The sequence below is a fragment of the Danio rerio genome, chromosome 23 (genome assembly GCF_049306965.1).
Source record: "Danio rerio strain Tuebingen ecotype United States chromosome 23, GRCz12tu, whole genome shotgun sequence".
Classification (NCBI taxonomy): domain Eukaryota; kingdom Metazoa; phylum Chordata; class Actinopteri; order Cypriniformes; family Danionidae; genus Danio; species Danio rerio.
The window spans coordinates 36420812-36442715 of NC_133198.1; the positions used below are offsets into that span (position 1 = coordinate 36420812).

At 34.3% G+C, this 21904-nt stretch overlaps 1 protein-coding gene across 3 annotated transcripts in view; it reads right to left on the reverse strand.

The window, feature by feature from the left end:
• itga5 (integrin, alpha 5 (fibronectin receptor, alpha polypeptide)) overlaps positions 1–21904 on the reverse strand; it is a 112057-nt gene that overhangs the window by 16424 nt on the left and 73729 nt on the right. For all 3 annotated transcript variants that reach the window (XR_012398264.1, XR_012398265.1, NM_001004288.2), the window contains exons 18-24: positions 20416–20553; positions 13859–13926; positions 10942–11089; positions 9032–9124; positions 3838–3917; positions 2245–2325; positions 2058–2163 (exon numbers count right to left, since the gene is read on the reverse strand). Coding sequence is in view for 1 of the 3 variants with exons in the window: in NM_001004288.2 (NP_001004288.2) it covers positions 2058–2163; positions 2245–2325; positions 3838–3917; positions 9032–9124; positions 10942–11089; positions 13859–13926; positions 20416–20553 (714 nt within the window). In the remaining 2 variants the exon portion in view is untranslated. The remainder of the gene's footprint in view (positions 1–2057; positions 2164–2244; positions 2326–3837; positions 3918–9031; positions 9125–10941; positions 11090–13858; positions 13927–20415; positions 20554–21904) is intronic.

Consider the following 21904-nt stretch of genomic DNA (forward strand, 5'->3'; position numbering starts at 1 on the left):
AAAGAGAGAGAGACAAACTAGTCAGAAACATTATTACAAACCATGGTAAAGTTGTGTTTTATTTTATATATACTTCCCCCATCACATTAGTCTTTTTTCTTATTTGTGTATGAATTTATAGAAATAATTGTTTTCTTTTATGTACAGATGAAGTCAGAATTATTAGCCCCCCTGAATTATTAGTTTATTTTTCCCCAATTTCTGTTTACTGAAGAAAAGATTTTTTCAACACATTTCTAAGCATAATAGTTTTAATAACTCATTTCTAATAACTGATTTATTTTATCTTTACCATGATGACAGTAATTAATATTTCACCAGATATTTTTCAAGACACTTCTACAGCTTAAAGTGACATGTTTTTGACACAATAGTTTGTTCTGTAGAGAAAAAAATATAGCTTAAAGGGGGCTAATAATTTAAAAAACACCTTAAAATGGTGTTTAAAATTTAAAAATCGATTTTATTCTAGCTGAAATAAAACAAGTAAGACTTTCTCCAGAAGAAAAAATATTATCAGACATACTGTGAAAATTTCCTTGGTCTGTTAAACATCATTTGGGAAATATTTAAAAAAGAAAAAAAATCAAAGGAGGGCTAATAATTCTGACTAATTTTGAATAATTTTAAATGTAAATACATATTATATAATCACTAAAAAGATGTATTATTCATGTAATCTGCAATGCTTTGGCCAGTAACATTATAGAGAGAGAGAGAGAGAGAGAGAGAGAGAGAGAGAGAGAGAGAGAGAGAGAGAGAGAGAGAGAGAGAGAGAGAGAGAGAGAGAGAGAGAGAGATGATTCAAGTGTTTGGTATAATAAAGCCTCTTAACCACAGTGGTTAAACATCAAGGTTACGGTTTGTCATTTTCATGATTATATCGTTTGCCATCATAACCATAGGATTAAGTGGCGCTGCTAAAGTAAGTTCACAGGTGTTTTTGGACTCTCTGCTCATCATAAAGGGATGAGTTGATGCTTTATGCTATTTTAAGATTTATCCATGACAACCTCTGCACGTGTTTGTGTGACTCATCTGTAAAAACCGCACTACATTAAAAAAACGTCATGCAAAGAAACCAAACTGCAAGCAGCAATTTGGAGAACTAACTGAAGAGAAATAGGCTGGGTGACTTCTGTGGTAAATTAAAAAAAAAATCAATAAAAAAATATAATTTTTTATAAAAACAGACAAAAAATAATATAAATTTTTAATATATAAATATTTAAATAAATGTTTATAAAAAATAATAAAATGTTTGCTATATAAAAATATATTATAATAATTTATAAAATAATAATAATATTAATAATAATAAATTACAATTTCACTATATTTTTATTTCGGAGAAGATCTTCATCTGATATTATTATAACTGAGTAACCATTTTATTTGTACTAAAAGTTTGTATTTGTTTGTGATTTTGTTAAGGTTTTTTTTGTAATTTTTATTCATTTTTGTTTAAATAGTTTTAAATATATTTGTTTATTTTATTTTTCATTAAAAGTAAAAGAATATGGATTTAAAAATCTCTTGCCATCTATTGAACACATTTTTTTAAATATTTTTTAAAAAAACATTGAGTATATTTTTTGGGTAAAAATAATTTTTTTTAAATTTCCATTTGCATTTACATTATAATAAATAACAATTATACCTATATTATAATTTAACTAAATATAATAATTCTTCTAATAGAACAAACCATCCCAAATCACAACACATTTTTAAAAGCAAAAAATATGGTTACTCCTTTTCCATTAAATTATATATATATATATATATATATATATATATATATATATATATATATATATATATATATATATATATATATAATTTTTTTGTTCGTTTTTTCAGCTATAAAATATAGCTGAAAATATGTCCACGAATAGAAGTTTTACAATCTCTAGCTCAAATATAAGCAAAGCTGCCATTTTAAATATCGACAATTTAACTGCTAGTTACTAGGCAACCATACATCCCAAAATGACAACATAGGGATTTCCAGCTGTTCCTCTGGATGCCTCCCAGTCCCCAGACAAGCTCTTTACCTCGTAAGTGTGCTGGACGGAGGGACCCACATTCTGTTCAACCATCACATTCTTGGTCAGCTTCCAGTTGGGAGGGGGAAAGAAGACCTTGTCTGGTCGGGAGACGCTGTAAAAGGCCAGATAAAGAGCGATGAGTGAGGGAACAGGGAGAGCTGTGGCCTTGTAAAGCACTTAAAAACGAACTCACCCCTGCAGAATGACATCAGAGCGAACCACCACCTCCAGCTTATAAGGGACCACTTCACTTTGAGAGTTGTTCTCATTCTTGCTGTAGATGAGAGATGGTAGATATGCATATTAAAGTTGCCCATATATCAACCACCTTAACAGTCACATATACTGTATTTTTTAAGTATTAAATACTAATTTGAATCGCATATATTATGGCTACTGTGAAGTATATTTTAATATACAGTTGAAGTCAGAATTATTAGCCCTCCTGTAAAAGTTAAATGATTTAATATTTTTCCCTAATTTGTGTTTAACAGAAAGATTTTTTTAAACACATTTCTAAGCATAATAGCTTTAATTACTCATTTCTACTAACTGATTACTTTTATCTTTGACATGATGACAGTTCTTAGGGAAAAATGAATATTTTTTATTATTATTTTTGACTCTTTTTCTTTTCATTACACAATTATTTGTATCGGTCATTTAAAGGTCAGATATTAACTAAAGTTTTTCTGGAGTCTGATGTTTTGCATATTAAAGAAGCATTTTTTCAAAAGTAGATAAATTCTGGTCCAAAATTAAATTCAGCTCTGCAGAAACTTCCTGTCAGCAGAAAGGTGTTAAAACTGAACACAGAAAACAAAGCCTTATGCTTTTAATGTTGTGCAGAGAATTAGTAGGAAAAGAGGACTTATGTCTGGGGTGCGGACAATGAAGGACTGGAGAATGATTGACAAGTGACGAATTTCACTAAACTCCACCTGTTAATATCAGTTACCTTTATAAGTTGAAGTTAGGAAATGTAAACGCTTGCGCAGCTCCTTAATGTAACTTTTGCATTGCATTGAGGATAACAAAATTCTGTGAATAGAACTATTCATTTGTATCCAATAAATTACCAAGATTTTTGACATTGAAGCTCTCCTGACCTTTTTTTATAAAACATGCAGGGAACTGATTAATTCAAACACAGTTCATACTATTTTACTAGATATTTTTCAAGAGATTTCTGTACAGCTTAAAGTGACATTTAACGGCTTAACTAGGTTATTAGGTTAACTAAAGTTAGGGTAATTAAGCAAGTTATTTTATAATGATGGTTTGTTTTGTAAACAATAACAAATATATATAGCTTAAAGGAACTAATAATCTTGAACCTAAAATGTTAGTTTTTATTATAAAAGGCTTATATACAAGCTAAAATAAAACAAACAGGACTTAGTAAAAAATATAGTGCAAAAAGTTCTTGCTCTATTTATTTGGAAAATAATTGAAAAATCAAATAAACAAAATAAAATAAAATAAAATAAAATAAAATAAAATAAAATAAAATAAAATAAAATAAAATAAAATAAAATAAAATAAAATAAAAATAAAATAGAAGTATGTGAGAGTAAAAATTGTAAGACACAGATTTTAAATTGAGTGGACAAAGTTTTATAAATTGTGACAGAGTTACATTAATAAATCACTCAATAGTGAAAACAGGCTTCGGACTGCATATTAAATTTAAATATTGTATTATTTTATATTGTATATTGTATTGTATTGTATTGTATTGTATTGTGGTGCTTGGTTTAAATACAACACATATGAACAGTCTTACCTACGAATCTGAAGGTCAAACTGTACAAAATTGTGTGTGTCCTTGAGACGTGGTACTGTGAACCGCAGACCAGCCCATAGCTGAAAATAAAACAATACTCTTTTTAATAAAATCTCATTAACTCTAAGTAATAAACTTTTCTGAAAAGCACATTAAGTACATATTAATTGATTTATCATAAATGGTCCAACACTATTTTCAATGTCACAATACAGTTCTCCACAGCAAACAAAGTAAAGGAATCCCCCATAATGCTCTGCCATGGCAACAGAATGAATCTACTGGATGGTGGAACATTTCTTTCCTGTATTCCATCCAAAAAACACAAGTGGAAACATGCAAACGCATCCTCTCCCATTCATCTGAGTGAGGTCATGTTGAGCTGCACTATCAAAAGCAGGATTTCTGTGGGGCCTTTCAACGTCTGCAAAAATGAAAAAAATCTATATTTTAGGTCTTAAAAAGTCTTTTGCTCTAAGTGTTAAATAATTTTAAAAGAGTCTTAACTGTCATTGTAACTACCTCTAATTATCAATTAAAGGCAGCAAACATGCTTCAGATTCTTTAATTAATTAATTTATTTTTTAGATTATGTGATGTTGTAGCTTTTTTATTTTGTTAGTCCACATTAATTATCTGTATTATGACCACAAATAAGACCAACATTGGGATTAAATATAATAAATATAATATATTCACAATAAAACCCTCAAATAGATTCACAATGGTCACAAAAGGTTTTAAAGTTCCTATGAAATCAAAAGAACATATTTCAGATGTTAGTCTTAAGGATGATTTATACTTCTGCATCAAGTACACGTGTATGGTCTGGCAAAACCTCCACATGGTCACATAACCCTCTCCGTGGCTGATGTAGATGCTGATGCTCCCCTTACAAAATGTAAAGCTCCTCACGCAAGCTATTAGATTGGTCAGTTTGTAGCGTTGACAAGTTTTTACAAGTGTTGAGTCCTGTGGAGAAGCATCATATGTAAACTTTTGTTTTGAGTTTACCTCACGATTAAAGCTGTTGCATGTCCTCCAGTTTTCACCTTTAAATGAGCAAGTTTTAGCTACTTTTAGCTATATAAAGGTAGTGTTTAGAAAAAACAAAACATCTGTGAAGAAACTCAACAAAGAGAAGCATAAAAACCCGCTGCCAGCTAGCATTTTGGAAGTGTTATTGCAGAGCAACACAAACAGCACGCAGCATTCCATGGCTTTGTGTAAGATAGACGCCGTGGGTCACGCCGATCACTTCACACAGAAGTCTAAATCAGCCTTTAGAGATATCTATCATCTAGTGTGCTCCAAAACAGTGACAAAATTCGCATTAGAAAGATTTAAACGTAAAACTTGCAGTTTTTCACTTCCACCTTAATGGATTAACGACTTTGTGACATCACATAATACTTTAGTTTCTCATTAAAACTTCTGACCTATCAAAAGCCCTCTCATTGTCTGACATACCCCGCCCATTTTCAAGATGCTATTGCTAGATGTTGCTTGAGCTCAACCACTTCCTTGGCAGAGTTGTGATTAAAACAAAACGTTACTGGCTGTGTTTTTACACAGAGGGAGAAGCTACTCTGCATCCCGCCCTGTCTTTATGTTTCAGGCCCCGTTGACACAAATACGTTCTAGTATTAAAACAGCATTTTAGAATGAAAATAACCCGCGTCAGTCCACACTGGCTTTTCATCTAGTGTTTCTGAAAAGTTCTCCATCCACACTACACTGCTCAAAACACACATCACGTGACCACCCACACACACACACACACACACACACACACACACACACACACACACACACACGCACGCACGCACGCACGCACGCACACGCACACACGCTCTGGCATGCACTGCAGCGTCTGAGCTCCAGGCAGTCAGTGGGAAAAATGATGAGAGTTTTCCAGGATCAAATAGAAATAACAAAATGGGAGGGTGGTGGGAGATGGGTCTGAAATACCGGAGACTCCCAGGAAAAACGTGAGTGCTGGCAGGTATAATTAAAACTGATATTCAGCAAAAGAGAAGGTGTGTTTCATATTTTCAATAAAAATGAAAGGAGGCAGTAATGTTATAGGCTGTGTTTTGTTAAAAATATGCATACAATGAAGATGACGGTGATATAAATATGTAGCTACATGACGCCTCAACATTTTTGGTGCCTTTAAGTTGCTAATATCAAAATGAAAAATGACAGTTCCTTATATCATGTTTTCATTTTATTGTTAAGAAAGTAAAACAACGTAGCCAGGGTGATGTGAATGAGGTTATAAAGCGCAGTGTTCTTTTTGAAGATCCTCCCGACATGTCCTCGGGAGTTTGTTTTCCATATTAAAAATGCGAAGTCAGAACCTACAAAGAAAGGATGCAAGACTGAACTTTGTGTAGGCTACTTAATATTGAGGAGGAAGCCCCAATCAGATAGTAGAATGTCTGCAGCCCCACCTCCGTTTTCAGATGTCTCCGTTTTCCCCCATCTACACTGAAACAGAGCAGCAGCGTTTCAAGATGAAAATGGCCTCTTCAACATTTTCAAAAAGCTCCATTTTCGGTGCTCAAAAATACCAGCGTAGTGTGGATGGAAGGTGTAACTGGGGCAAAACGTATGCATTTTAAAATATATTCGTGTAAACGGGGTCATAGTTTATGTTACAAAAATGAACATTTTGAAACATTTCACCGATCCTGACTTGGTGAAACCCACAGAAACCCTGACCACTAGTTACAAGCCTCAGTCCCATAGTGCTGAAATCTCCTACCAACCACATACTGCATGGGGGATCCAGCGCTCATTTTATATTTGTGGTTTTATGTTCACACCACATGCTCAAAAAAAACCTAAGACCCCATACCAGCAGCTGTTTTGTGTGAGAGTTTGTGTGTGGGTGTTAATGAACGTGTGTGTGTGTGATGTGTGTGATTTCTGAATTTCTCATTACACAAGATAAGATTACAGATAGAGCCCAGTCGTTTTGAGGAACCTCTTTGGTGGTCCATAAAAAATAATGGGCTAAAATTACGTTAATAGTAAAACAGCTGAATAAAACACCTAGATAACCTGCCCTGAAGTGACTACAAAAATAAACAGAGGTGTATGGAAACACATATTGAGCAGTTTGAATACTCAACCAACTATAGTCCATCTCTACAGACACATTTAAAAAAGCCATAAATCACTCCACCTTCACAGAGTGCCATGTTGTAATGGGGAACTCCAGTCTGTAATGGGGCAGAGCCAAAATGACAGTCACTTCCTGCATCGCTGGTGGGAACTTCCTGCCCGTCCAAACATGATCTAACAAGACCCCCAGACAGCACTATGAGCTGACTAACACACGTTAGATGAGTAATAAAGCGTATATGACTAACAAGACACATAGTAAGGTCTGGTTTTTGTTTGGAAAAAAATGCTCATTTTCAGCAGTCAGCAGTTCCATGACTTTTCCGGTCATTTGTCATTGGAAAACTGGTTAATTAAATGTTATGTACGGACATCACAAACTCAAAAGGTCGTGATCTGCACTCATTGAGTAATTCCACTACACTGTTAAAAAATGCTGTGTTCCACACAATCCCTTCCCATTGTCTTAACACAAATTAAGTTAAATTAATTGGTTTTACACATTCAAGTGGACTTAAAATAAAACAATTGAATTGTCTCAAAAAATGGAATTGTGTTCATTTTAAATAGGTTTTTATACCTTAAAAAGTAATTTGAAGAAGCTGCAAAAATTATTTGAGTGTATCTTTTTTATTATTACATGAGTCTGTGTCGCGAGCTGTATGTGTGCGCTTGGCAATAGCCTTCACTGAATGCGCGCGCACAGCCCACAACTGTGAAGGCTTTTATATTTGACGCGCTCACCGGAAATAAAAGCATTTATTATGCGAGACTGCCAACTGTGCAGACAAATATCAAATATGGCAAATTAGAAAAGGTTGGTCAGTGAAATTGTGCTACTGTAAGTGATGTTTATTCAGCAATAATTCTCCAGTACCGATAGCAGAACCGTTAACGTCAAAGCTTATCGATACTTCTGTCTTTTATAATGTAGCACCAATAACAATAAAGTTTCAGTACCCATCCCTAGTAAATACATAGTGTTGCCAGATATAGCTGAATTTTTCAGTCCAAAAACTGTCTAAAACCCACCCAAATGCACAAAAAAAAAAAAAAACGGGCAAATAATAGACTAATATTTTATTTTATTTAAATTTATGTAAATAAAAAATTAGCCTAGTTTCTTTAACTATCATTTTTTTAACCATACAGCAACCAATTCCAACAGTCACCAGAGAACAGAACACTAATAATAAAATTACAATATAACTGGATCACATCGAAACACTGCACCCATCTCACCCACACGCTGCACTTATTGTGGTGGACTGTAGATTACACTACCTATTAGTGTATGTTTTACTTTCAAAAATGCTGTATAAATTCATAAAAATTGTCCTGATAAACTGAGTTTAATTAAACCGAGTTTAACAGCATGAGTTTAACTGCATAACGCATTTGTACGCTAAGGGTAGTCAAATTTTAATACAACTTTCCTTCACCACCCCTTGAGGGTGGGTTCATGCAGTTTACCCTATGCACTGGTCACTAATAACAGAATGGACTAGGAGCACACAGTTATGTTTTGTTAAATCATTTGCATATAAAATTTACATTTTAAAACTGCCAACATTATGCCATCCTGCCTATAGCATTCTTTAGCAACACAATCAAATTCAAAGCCACCCAATCTGGCAACACTGATTGTAAAAAAAAAAAAAAAAAAATCTAATCAAGATAAAATGTAAGAGCTCAGCATAACTATAACTATAACTATGTGATCACACCGCTGTTGGAGAGTATCAATATTTGCTCTCACCTTGACATCAAAATCAAAAAACACGTTAAAACACTGCAAATCAATTTGATATCAAAACTCTGACGTCCATTTGACAAACATACATAGGTACGCCAAATATACCACCAAAACAGTGACACAAAAAGTATTATATTATAAGAAATAATATGAAAAATAGCTTAAATAATTGTCAGCCACACTGGCAAAGCAGTCTGATGAAAATACCCTTGATAAAATGTGCTCTTCAGTCATCCCAACGTGAATTCTCAAGCCACTCATGCATGTAAACACAAACAGAAAGCAGAGTAAAATAAAGCTGCTTACGCTGGTGCCCGACTTCATGGGGTTCCCCAGGTCACAGCTGAGGTAACGGGTCTGATTTTCCGTCTCGTAACTGCAGGTCAGCTGGGTCAGGCTCTGTCCAGAGAAATCCAGACAAATGAGTGAAAAAGACGCGTAAATCTTGGGAAACACACACAGAGATAACTCACAGCAACTGACTCGGGTCTTGACCTGTTTAGTCCAGTGCTGGTACTACTGCTGAATGATACATTTTTGCAATGAATCATCATTACATATGGTTTAAAGTTCAAAATAAGCACAACAGTTCACTAAAACAGTGGTTCACTCTTTTTTTTAGTAGACTAAGATGTTATTGTGAGAGCAATTTATCTGTAAAGTTATAAGAACAGCATGTATTATGTTCAAAATGAATATGTTTAAAAGGGGAAAAATATTTAATAATTATTCAAATAATTGATAACAGCACACAAAAAATATGATTATAAACAAAATTGTCTGAAAAAATGCCAGAATTGTGAGGAAGTCAAAATTATGAGCTGCAGATTCTGAATTGAGTGGAAAAAATTAAATAATTTGTGACATAAAATTACGTTATGGAATAAAAATATAGCTTTTTATTAATATTACATTAAAACATAAAATAAAATAAAAAAATTATTGCATGGCAGAAACACGTTTTATATTATATTATATTATATTATATTATATTATATTATATTATATTATATTATATTATATTATATTATATATGATTAATAGCGAGCAGTTATTATAAAGAGTTACCAAATATTTGATTTGATATTTGATCAAACTATTTCATTACTGTAACAAAATGCAATTGGATCATAACTTAATATTTAAACATCTATTATAACATTATTTATCCATATGTGGCTTTGAATTATCTGAAGCTATAGAAATTAAAACTACAACAGGAAATACGTTGGGACCATTTTTATTTACATTGTTCAAATGGTCCATCTGAAAGTTATTTGACTGATTTAATAAAAGAACAACTATAAAACTCTTATTTCACGTGGCTGCCATTTTAAAGAACCAAATCGAGGCTGCAGTGGGAAGTATAAGACCAGCACTGTAAACATTGCAGTAACATGCTGTGGAAGCAGATCAGTCGAGTCATCAACCGGATCGCTTGCCTGTGTTTGTACTCGATAAACAGCAGAGGGTAAACTGATGACCTTCTCTGCCAATCACAATTCTTTCTGTTGAGCATGTGAACACGATGGCAAATCAGCACTGTTTTAAGAAAGCCATCAACATTGCCTTAAATGTTAGTGGAAAATTGAAGGTTTTTCTTTTAATTCAGTATCCCGACAAGTCTAATTAGTGAAAGAATCAGTTCATTAACATTAGTTTGTTAAATGGTCTCTAAAATGTGTGTTTGGAAAAGAAAACATAAACTAACTAGTGCTATTTCCCTTAGCTGAAAATAAGCTCTGATATCCCTTTTTATTTTTACCATTCATTCAGAACGGACCTTCGGGTCACTCGGAAGGCAGTGAAATTATATATTTGTGTCACTGTCTCTTTGCTGATAAGATATAATAATAATACACCCAGCTACACAATGTTCCTATGTAACTCCCAACGATACCTCCGGGTTTCTTCCCACCGCAGCCTCGATTTCGCTTTTAAAAAATGGCGGTCGAGTGAAATCAGTCTGTGTTGTTGTTTTTTTTCACAATATAATTTCTAGTCATTTCAAAAACTGTTGTCACGTTTTGCCTCTCTTCAGGATTCCTCACCACATGTCTCCATTAATAAAAAGCACATCTTCTCCAGAGAATCAAAGCAACAGAACAAAGGTCTTTCTCAGCTGAAATGCTGAACACATGTAGGAGTTAATGGCGGGGGTCTGGCACACGTCTGTGTAATAGGCAGCACCTGGAGGGAGGGTCTCCATCTCTCACCTCATTATTTCGGGCTATTCCGCTGTAGTCGGCCTCTGGTGGTAGGACCACATACAGCTCTGCCTCGTAAGCGCCGCCTCCGTCGTTTTTCGCATTGAAAGTCAGGGTTAGAGAGTTGTCGTCACCCATGTACACTTCCTTCCTGTCCCTGTGGAACCCAAAAACATGGAAATGCCATGAAACTCTTGCGTTGGTAGCTAGATTACCTTCTGGGACAGTTTATTAGGCAAAAATTGCAATTTATGCTCAATGAAACAAAAGTTGGGTGAGGAGATACGAATTAATGTCCAATAATTAAATCCTGTATTAACCTTTTTAATAACCATGTATTAATCCACTATAAGAACAAAAACTATTTACATTTATTACATAGGGCAGCACCATCCTTTCCTTTCCTTCTTTCCTTAACATCTTTCCCTCCTTCCTTCCTTCCTTCCTTCCTTCGTCTTCCTTTCCTTTCTTCCTTCCTTCCTTCGTCTTCCTTTCTTTCTTTCCTTCTTTCCTTGTCTTCCTTCTTAACTTGCTTCTTTCCTTCCTTCTTACCTTATGTCTTCCATCCTATTTTTTCCTTTACTTTTTTCCTTTCTTCTTTTCCCCCCTTCTTTTTCTTCCTTCCTTCCATATTTTTCATGATTTCCTTCCTTCTTTCCTTGTCTTCCTTCTTTCTTTCCTTACTTCTTTCTTTTTTCCTTCCTTCCTTCCTTCCTTCCTTCATGTCTTCCTTTTTTCCGTTCAGCCCTTTCCTTCCTTCCTTCCTTCTATCTGTTCAACCCATTGTTTCCTTCCTTCCTGCCTTCCGTCCTTCATGTCTTCCTTTCTTATTTTTTCTTTACTTCCTTCCTTCATTATTTTTTTGTCTTCCTTCTTTTTTCTTTTTTTTCTTCCTTACTTCCTTCGCCTTTCTTTCTTTCCTTTCTTTTTGAGATGAGTTACAACATTTAATACAAATTTACAAACTATAACAATATTCACATGTACAAATTTTCAAATACATTTAAATATACAAATTTTGAGTTTTAGAATTTCTATTATTTCAGCTTTAAGGATCTTTTATGGCTATAAATTCGACCAGGTAATACAATACCAGCAGCAAGGTTAAGATAAGACCGTCTTTTTACACTTGACGTTTAAATACAAATCTTTTTCAAAAAACTTTTGACCAATTTCTGGATTCCTGTTTAGGAAAGAGTCTATGGAAGGGTCTATGTATGGACTTTTTTGATCTTTCAGCATAAATTTGCAAAATAAACCTGCAGCTTTCATTTCTCCTCCAAAAAAGTCTTTTTGTGTTGCTTTCTTTCACACAGCCTAGTTTGAATCCCATCACTGTATTTTTAAGAATTAGAGAATTCTGTGGCTCTTTATTCACATTTACATTACAAAAATACACTGGTGAATGTGTTTTTGAATACTTCTGGAACTGTTTTACTGGTTTTAGACCCTTTTTTATTTGTATTTAGTGCAGTTCACTTGTGTTAAGATAAACAAAAACATAGTTTACTTCCAGGTGTAAACAGAGCTAGATATTTGTCCAACTACTCTCTAAATTTGTGGTCAGCACATTTTTTCCTATCCTAACAAACCATACATCAGTGAAAAACCTATTTATTCAAACTAAATCTCTCTATAAAAAAATAACTTATTACTTTGTGGTCCATGGTCACATTTATACCTTATTTTCACTGTAATTTTTGATTCATTTAATGCATCCTTGCTGAATAAAAAGTATATTAAAAAGTACAAGTTTAATCTTTTGAACAGTAGTCGAATTCTGCTGATCTAGCGGTGAAATGTCACCCAGATCGTTCCAACAGGAAGCCCTTCCTCCAGCATTATACACACATTTCCTATTAAAAACCCCTAATTTCCATTGTAGCTATAAAGTTCAACATGCAACGACAAAGACTATGAAACATTCAACAACGTTCCCTTTTTTTCTAATTCCTGCATGTTTCCTCCCCCCTTTCTTTCTTCTCCCCCCATCTCAGACACAATGAGAAATTCCATGCGAGGGCCACACAGACGCTTCCAATTACCGCCTGGCCTCATAAAGCCACGCTGGGGAAGCCAACTCAAACGCTGGCACTCGGCTGGTGGCGACTCCAACCTACGTGGAAGCTGCATTTTCATAACAAACCCCTCAGGATGACATATACAAGACTGAGGTCGTGTCACAATGAGGTCAAGATGTGCATTCAGTGGCTAATCAGAATTAATATCATGAAACGAACACCACAATAAGTGATTTTTAAGTGAACTAGTAAATTTGGCTGGACGTCCTCAACCTGGAGCTGATGAATAGCCTGGTTGTCTAGATATAGTTTCATGTTGTCTTCTAAATTATAACCCCTCAGGTGAATTTCCAAGAGGAACTATTTTGTGCGCTTGTTGAATGTCACAGTTTAATAAATATGGGACCTAAAACAAATGCAACAAATCTGTGAGGTTTTAGGGAAGGCGCATTGTTGCAGTCGAAGAATAACAGATGCAAACAAATCTGTGTATAGAAGAGAAAGAAAATAGCCCACAGATTTCACAAATCAACTGCAGGGAACTTGTATCTGTAGAAGAAAAGAGATTTCCAAGCCCAGAATTTTTTAAGCTTATTCATTTAATCTATAGTTTTTTTGTCCCATAAACCAAGTCAGCCAATTGCTGCACCTGTTGCGTGCAAACAAACATGCAACAAACAAAAACAGCTATGCATGTCACTAATCTTACCTGGATACACTTAGTCCCAAAGCTGTGACTCATCACATTTATTTATCTAAATATCTAATCTGAACAGAAGCTGAAATGGCCATTACTTATTTTTATGTGCCTAAAATAGTTATGCTTAAGTGTATATTGTGCAACACGTGGACAAAACCCCAATGCTTTTTATTCCTTTTTTTGCATTCCCTGCTAATCATCTTACCCGTGCACAGAGAGTTTCAGGTCAGGGACGCAGATGTTGTCCTCTCCGCAGTCCAATAAAATCTGGGCCTAGAACACAAGCCAGAAAAGGTTAAGGTAAGTTAACTGGCAGATTGTAGTCAATGATAAATTGTAACTGAATGAAATAAAGTATTATAAGAGTAAAAAGACATTATTGGAGGAAAAAGAAATTATTTTATCTTAGGTAATGATTCAATGCTGAAAGTGGGCATTCTATAATATGAATACAGTCATATGCGAATACACACAACAGCTTTAATCTGCATCTTTTGTCCAGGTCAATACATTAAAAATGCAAACAATTAAAACATTCATTAATTTTTCTTCAGTTTAGTCGCTTTATTAATCTGGGGTCGCCACACTGGAATGAACCGCCAACTTATCCAGCATATGTTTTACGCAGTGGATGCTCTTTCAGCTGCAACCAAGAATTGGTAAACATCCATACACACTTAATCACACTTATATACTACAGCCACATTAGTTTATTCAATTCACCTAGAGCACATGTCTTTGGACTGTGGGGAAAACCAGAGCACCCGAGGAAATCCATGCGAACTCTGGGAGAACATGCAAACTCCACACAGAAATGCCAACTGACCTAGCCGAGACTCGAACAAGCAACCTTCTTGCTGTGAGGTGACAGTGCTAATCACTGAGCCCATGTGTCGCCACTAAAATATTTCAACATTTGTTATTATTATTATTATTATTATTATTATTATTATATATTTTGTAGTAGCAGATAACAAAATAATTATAATAATTCATTCATTCTATTTGTCGGCTAAGTCCCTTTATTAATCCGGGGTCACCACAGAGGAATGAAACTTATCCAGACTGTTTTACGCAGCAGATGCCCTTCCAGCTGCAACCCATCTCTGGGAAACATCCATTCCTGCTCATTCACACACATACACTACAGACAATCTAGCATACACAATACACCTGTACCACATGTCTTTGGACTGTGGAGGAAAAACCGGAGCACCCGGAGGAAACCCAACCAAATGCAGGGAGAACATGCAAACTCCACGGAAACGCCAACTGACCCAGCCAAGTCTCGAACCAACGACCTTCTTGCTGTAAGGCAACAGCGCTACCTGCCCCATCGCATTGCCAATTATAATAAAAGTTATAATAATAATAATAATCATATTTTAGGGGCTGATTATGCAACAAAATTTTCAGCCAAAAATGGAAACTTTTTAAATGTTTTGCCAGTTTGTTTACACTAAAATATTTTTTGGTTTGAAAACGCAACTAGAAATCAAGTTTCAAAGTGGTTTTGAGTTTCGGTAATTATTTTAATGGATCCGGCGTTAACTTGTGCGTATTTCCTTTTTTTTTTTTTTTTTTAAAAACCATAAGTAAATCTGACAACGAGCCTGATCAAAAGGAATCTCTAAAAAAATGGAACTGCATCCCTGGATCAGGATAGGAGGAGACAGAAGCAAAGTGAGTCAAATCAGCCAGTAAACATGACAGAAGAGGTTACTGTGAATCTTCTTGAAGAGTCATTTAATTATTTATTTTTTACTTAGACGTGAACCATATCAGTGGTGTTAGTAAGCAGAATAGTGATGTTTCATAAGAGATTTGTTTTGTAGATATTTTTTAATCTTATATGGCACAAAATTATTAAAGACCGTTCAGAAATGTGATGCTTTATTTTGAACTATCACCATTTAATGATGTAATGTTCTGTAAAAACTGAAATTGTGTGGCAGACGTCGGTCATTGTAACTTTTATTTCCTGGTTTTGTTCCGGGAATTATTGATTTACAAATTAAGCACTGGTTGTTGCTCAAAGTTTCCGAACACTTTATACATATCAAAGCTTTTTAGGCCTTTTCGCAGATATGTGTACTTGTTTTTAAAAAAGATTTTTTTCTCTCCATTTTTGGGTACATCTTTGTTGTGTAAACATAGTCTTACAAAAAGCCCAAAGGGAAATGTCAAAACTTTGAATAATGTCAGAAAATACCCTATGAATAGTTCACAATAAGACATAACAAGAACCATTTTAACATTAATGATAAATTCAAGAATAATAATGGACACTTAGTCATTCATTTATGAGCACTGCACTGTAAAAAAGGACTCCATCACATAATTTCTTTAATCATTTATAGAGCAGTCACTTGTGCATCATAGCCCTAAAATAAGCATAACAGACACACTTCCTATAACCAATAACCCAACAATCTCTGGCCACTCCACAAAAATATAAAAACAACCCAACAAACCTTAATGTATAACCAAAGCTTTTTGCAGAGCACTCAGATAAGTTCTTAGTACACACCAGACACTCATTATAAACAGTCCACCCAGTTAGGTCAAGTATTAGCGCATGGCCATGTAATCCCCAGAGGAGAGAGTCATTCAGAATGACTATAAACATTAGCATTAGCATCAGTAAACATCAGTCCTCAACCTACTGAATGTGAAGTTTTACATTAGTAAACACTGCTGAATGAATCCCGGCCTGAGGAGCAGATGTGAACGGGTTTGAAAAACGTATAAAGCTCCTTCGAAGGGCATAAAGAGCTATGGGTTTACCCATAAGACTGTTCAATCGGCCACCAACATCCACATCTGAGGCTGCCGATCCTGAACCACATGCTAGCTGCACGCGACACCACCCAGCCCTCACCACACACTCAATATATATAAATATATATATATATACACATCTACAGTGACCACCGTATATGATACACCCAAACAGATTTCTCAGGAAAACATCACTCTTGCTTTTAAATTAAAATATTATATGGGATGCCATTGAGTGGAAATATGGTTTATTGGTTTTTACATTAGATTAGTCGGTACCAAAGGTAATAAATAAATAAATTAATTAATTAATTAATTAATTTAAGATCATGGTGCAAAAATAAATACACCCCAATGATTATGTTAAGATAAAATATTAAATAAATCAAAATCAATGGGTCATTTATATATTACATTTAGTTAATACTTTACTACATTTAGTAAATACATTTACTAATGAAATTTTTGTAGGTTTTAATTATATTTGAAATAGAGCTGCACAATAATACATTTTATATTGATTGTGATGATTTTGTAGGGGAGTGAATCTGCATAAAATATAATAAACATATTAGAAGCATAAATTAATACAATATAACAAAGATACAAACTAAATAAACAGGGCTTTATGGTTTTCTGGAGAGCATCCGCTGTGGTAAACATATGTTGGATAAGTTGGCAGTTCATTCCGCTGTGGCAACCCCTGATGAATAAAGTGACTAAGCCAAAGAAAAATGAATGAATAAACGAAAATAACACAACTTTGCTGAAAAATTGTATCCAAGGTCAATTTTGAAAAACTTAGTTTGATCCACTTCAAATGTTGACTACTATAGGCTTCATTATCTAAAAAAATTAATTACAATTCATAAGTTAATAGTTTGCAGACAAACTTTTTATAATTTCTAGTGCCCAAATGATTTAAATGTGCTTGAAATCTTACATAAAGACAGGAATAAAAAAAAAAAAAAATCTTTCACTTTTTAGGGTTAAACTTTGTCCTGAACTGTGTTTTCTGTTTAATCATAATCCCACTTGACATTCTTCAAGGTGAAGATAACTAAAGTAAGAAACTCTGGTTATTTATAGTGAGTTAGGAATCATCTGATTGGTGAATCATGCGTTAGTAGCAGGACCAACCGTGATTAATCATAAGCACGTTCTTCTCTCGAAATTATTTAATAAATAATCTTCACTTAATAAGTCTTTTTTCGTAAAAATGTATTAATATATACTATGCTGAATGTTACATGATTGCAATCAGTAATATTACACAAATTACAAATATTATATTATGTTTACATTAATAATATTCCATTATATTGATACTACTATAATTCTTTATAATCATTTGACAATACGAGTAATAATACTGAAATTTCCACTTTTTTATTCACTGGAGTAAAGACAATTTCAAACTTTAATCAATAAGAATTGTAATATAATTTACAAAAAGTACAATTATTACAGTATTTTTTATAAAACAAATGGCAGGTTAGCAGAATACTTTTCACCAGTAGTATATATTATCCAAATAGATAAACAAATCGTAATTTTAAAATCATAATCATCATGTAAACACACATCAATTAAACCACACACATATTAATGAGAGACCGTCTATATACACTATAAATGACTGAAAAAAATAAAGAAATGGGGAAAGTCATATCGGCTAATTGCTACCACCTGACGCTGAACATCCAACATGTGCGAGGATGACGCAACATGACGATGAGGACACAAAAAAAAAGTAAAAGAGATTAGAAAGGGCAAATTGTCTTCCCTGTAATCAGCAGTTTCAGAGCTCTAATTAGACCGGCCGCTTTTTCCACAGCTCTGCATCAGGCCTTTCTGAACCTCCTCAAGAGGATTGTTTGGATTCACTGCAGCAACCAAACAATTAGAAAGCACAGATACTAGAGGATGGTCAACATGTGCATATGTCCTTCCTAAACCAGCTTCAAGTGTTTACGGAAGTGTCAAGCATGAATGGGTCAGCAAACCAGAGGACGACACAACATTTGTTAAAGGGAGGCCCGAAACATGTTCATTCATATGAGAAGCTTGACATTACTCGTAATGTGCAAATATAAAGCATATGAATGCAATTTTGTTCAGATGAATTCATCAATTCATTAATGATTGAAATAGAAAGGCCTGCCTAGTTTGCAATAGAAAACAATATACATTCACTATTTTTAAAACATCATCTAGATATCTAGAACTAAAACATCTAGAACTACATCTAGAAACTAAAAAAATATTATTGCTAAAAATGTATTATTATTAGACAGAAAGACAGATAAATAGATAGATAGACAGACAGATGAACGGGTGGACGGATGGATGGACAGAGAGACAGAGAGACAGACAGACAGACAGACAGACAGACAGACAGACAGACAGACAGACAGACAGACAGACAGACAGACAGACAGACAGACAGACAGACAGACAGACAGACAGACAGACAGACAGACAGACAGACAGACAGACAGACAGACAGACAGACAGACAGACAGATAGATAGATAGATAGATAGATAGATAGATAGATAGATAGATAGATAGATAGATAGATAGATAGATAGATAGATAGATAGATAGTAAATAATTCATTTATTATAAAAGCTTTTATTCATCAAAAACGAAGTGCTTTCACTTTGGCCTGAATGACTGAAAGTTTCAGTGGACCGCTCCCTCTGCAATGTTTCCAAGACCTTTGGCTTGAATGTTTTATGCATATGGAGAGATCGACCCACGTGTTCGGCACAGTCTCAATAACTACCGACAGAAAACTGCCACCCAAAATGTTAAACCTAAACAGACAACACATGGTCTGTGAGAGGGTCTGCCCAGGAAAAAAAAAAAAAACACAAATCTGTTCACCCTCCATATGCACACACCTCTCCACAAGGCACAGTAGTTTTCTTCTGATAGCACAATGAAAAGTTCTCTGCTGTACCTGCTACGCATTTCCTCTAGCTCAAAAACTGCTTTCCAGACAGCTAGAGAACTTCTTGGTTTTCAGACACTGCACAATAACATTGTGCATGCTTTAGCTATGGTATGGCAGTAAAGTTCCTTAATTATTACGCCACAATGAGAGTAAAGTTCCATACTGGTCTAGAAAATCAGCTATTTTTCTATCTATTTTTCTTCTACGTCAGTCTTAATAATGTCAAGTTGTGAATAGGAAAACCAGTAAAAACTCTTTGATGCTAATGGTCTAATCTGATTTAAGGATTTATGCTAAGCTAAGCTAAAAGTGCTGCAGTCAGAACTTTGGTTCAGCTGAATGGATTCAACAACATTCAAACTCTAAGGTTTACCTCTAGATGAGTTGTAAAAAAAAAAAAATTTTGAAACTAGTGTTTCTTTAACACTGAAAAGTAAATATTAGAAAAGTTCCTTAATTATAAAAGAGTATAGTTCCATATTGACCTAGAAAATGATCAATTTTTCCATTTGACATCAGTCTTAGTACACAACATAACTACAAAAGAGTCGAGCTTTAAAATAGGAAAATCATCAAAACTCTTTAGTCATTTTTGAGTGACATGCTAATGATTTATGCTAAGCTAAGCTAAAATTGCTTTCGCCAGTCCTTGAGTTCGGCTGAATGAATTAAAAAATGTTAAAACTCAAAAGTTGAACTTTAGATAAGTTGTAAGATGAGCCTATTTTTAAAACAAGTAGAGTGTTTCTTTAACACTGGGCCATGATTTTGGTTTTAAACCAAAAGACAAGCACAAAATGTGTCAATTTAATTTATACTGCTGCAATATTTCTCTGTGGTATCAAAATTGGTATCAAATAATATGGTGTTGATTATTTTTAGATAGTTAGATAGTTAGTATAGAATATAGTAGTTTTAGTTAGAAATTCCAGTATCATGACAACACTATACCACACCATGTAATATGACTGTTCATGTAACGCTTTGTGGGATATGTGGAGCAGCAGCAGATGTACGTACTTTCTGTTCAATGAGCTCTGCCGTCTGGTAGTTGAGGATGGGCTGCAGTCCGTGCCTGTCTGCTGCTGCTTGAGGATTCAGGCTGAAGTTCAGAGCAACGAAGATGGGAGACAGTTTATCCCTGAAGTCCTTCTCATCCTACACTCCGGCGGAGAGGAAAACAGAGCGGGAGTTTGTGAGAAAGGTCACAAAGCAGGACGAAATGACACTCTTAATCTCGCGCTGCATTTTTGGCGTCAGTTGCCACACTCATCTTGCTTATCCTCACTTTTAACACTTGTGCTGAATCAAGGAATGGAAAACTCACTTAAAACAGCTCATTTTTCCACTGTTTAGCTCACCGTACTCTTAATTCTCTTTGCCTCACAGCACTGTTCCTTATAAAATGTACATAAAAACCACAAAAAAACCTTCACAAGTTTATTAATGATTAATAATAATACCTAGCGTTGTAACAGTGTCTCATGGCACAGTATTAGCATTAAAGATATTTATTTCTGTATGCATCGAAATACAAGTAGTGATATGGATCCTGTATATTTCACCAAAAATGAAAGTTTAGACAGATATTTATTTACATGAACACTGAATCCATTCATCTATCCATCCATCCATCTAATCTATTTAGTCATCCATTAATCCATCCGTTTGTCCATCCATCCTTCTATTGGTCGTATCTCTCGAATCCATCCATCTAATCTATTTATCCATCCATCAATCAATCTATCCATCTGTCCGTCCATCCATCCATCTATCAGTCGTATCTATCAAATCTATCTCTCGAATCTATCCATGCATCCATCCATCCATCCATCATTCCATCCATCAGTCGCAACTATCGAATCTATTTCTCGAATCTATCCATCCATTGTTCTATCTATCTATCTATCTATCTATCTATCTATCTATCTATCTATCTATCCATCCATCCATCCATCCATCCATCCATCCATCCATCCATCCATCCATCTATCTATCTATCTATCTATCTATCTATCTATCTATCTATCTATCTATCTATCTATCTATCTATCTATCTATCTATCTATCTATTTCCGATGTAAGGCCAAACTGAGTCTTTCATTTTTGTTAACACTTTATCAGATGTCTTAGGTGGGAAAAAGATCAATTTGCCCTAAATATTATATTGTCGCATCAGTAGTGTGTATCAAACCAAGCTGTAGCAAGAGTTTATTGCAATAAGCTAGTAATACCTTTATACAGTGAAAGGTCACCAAAAAATTAACAATAGCATTTCTTAAGCTTGGTTATTAACAAAATGCACATACATATACAAAACGAATATACATTTGCACAAACTCTCATGTGAACTAAAGCCGTTTAATTACCTTCATAAGATCTTAATGTTTCCTCAGAAGCCACAGGTTTAGCTTTGCCTATATATGATTTTTGGACTCTCAAAATGCCAATCACTAACTTGCATTATAAATCAACAAGCACTAAAGTTTCAGCTAAAAATCTTATACAC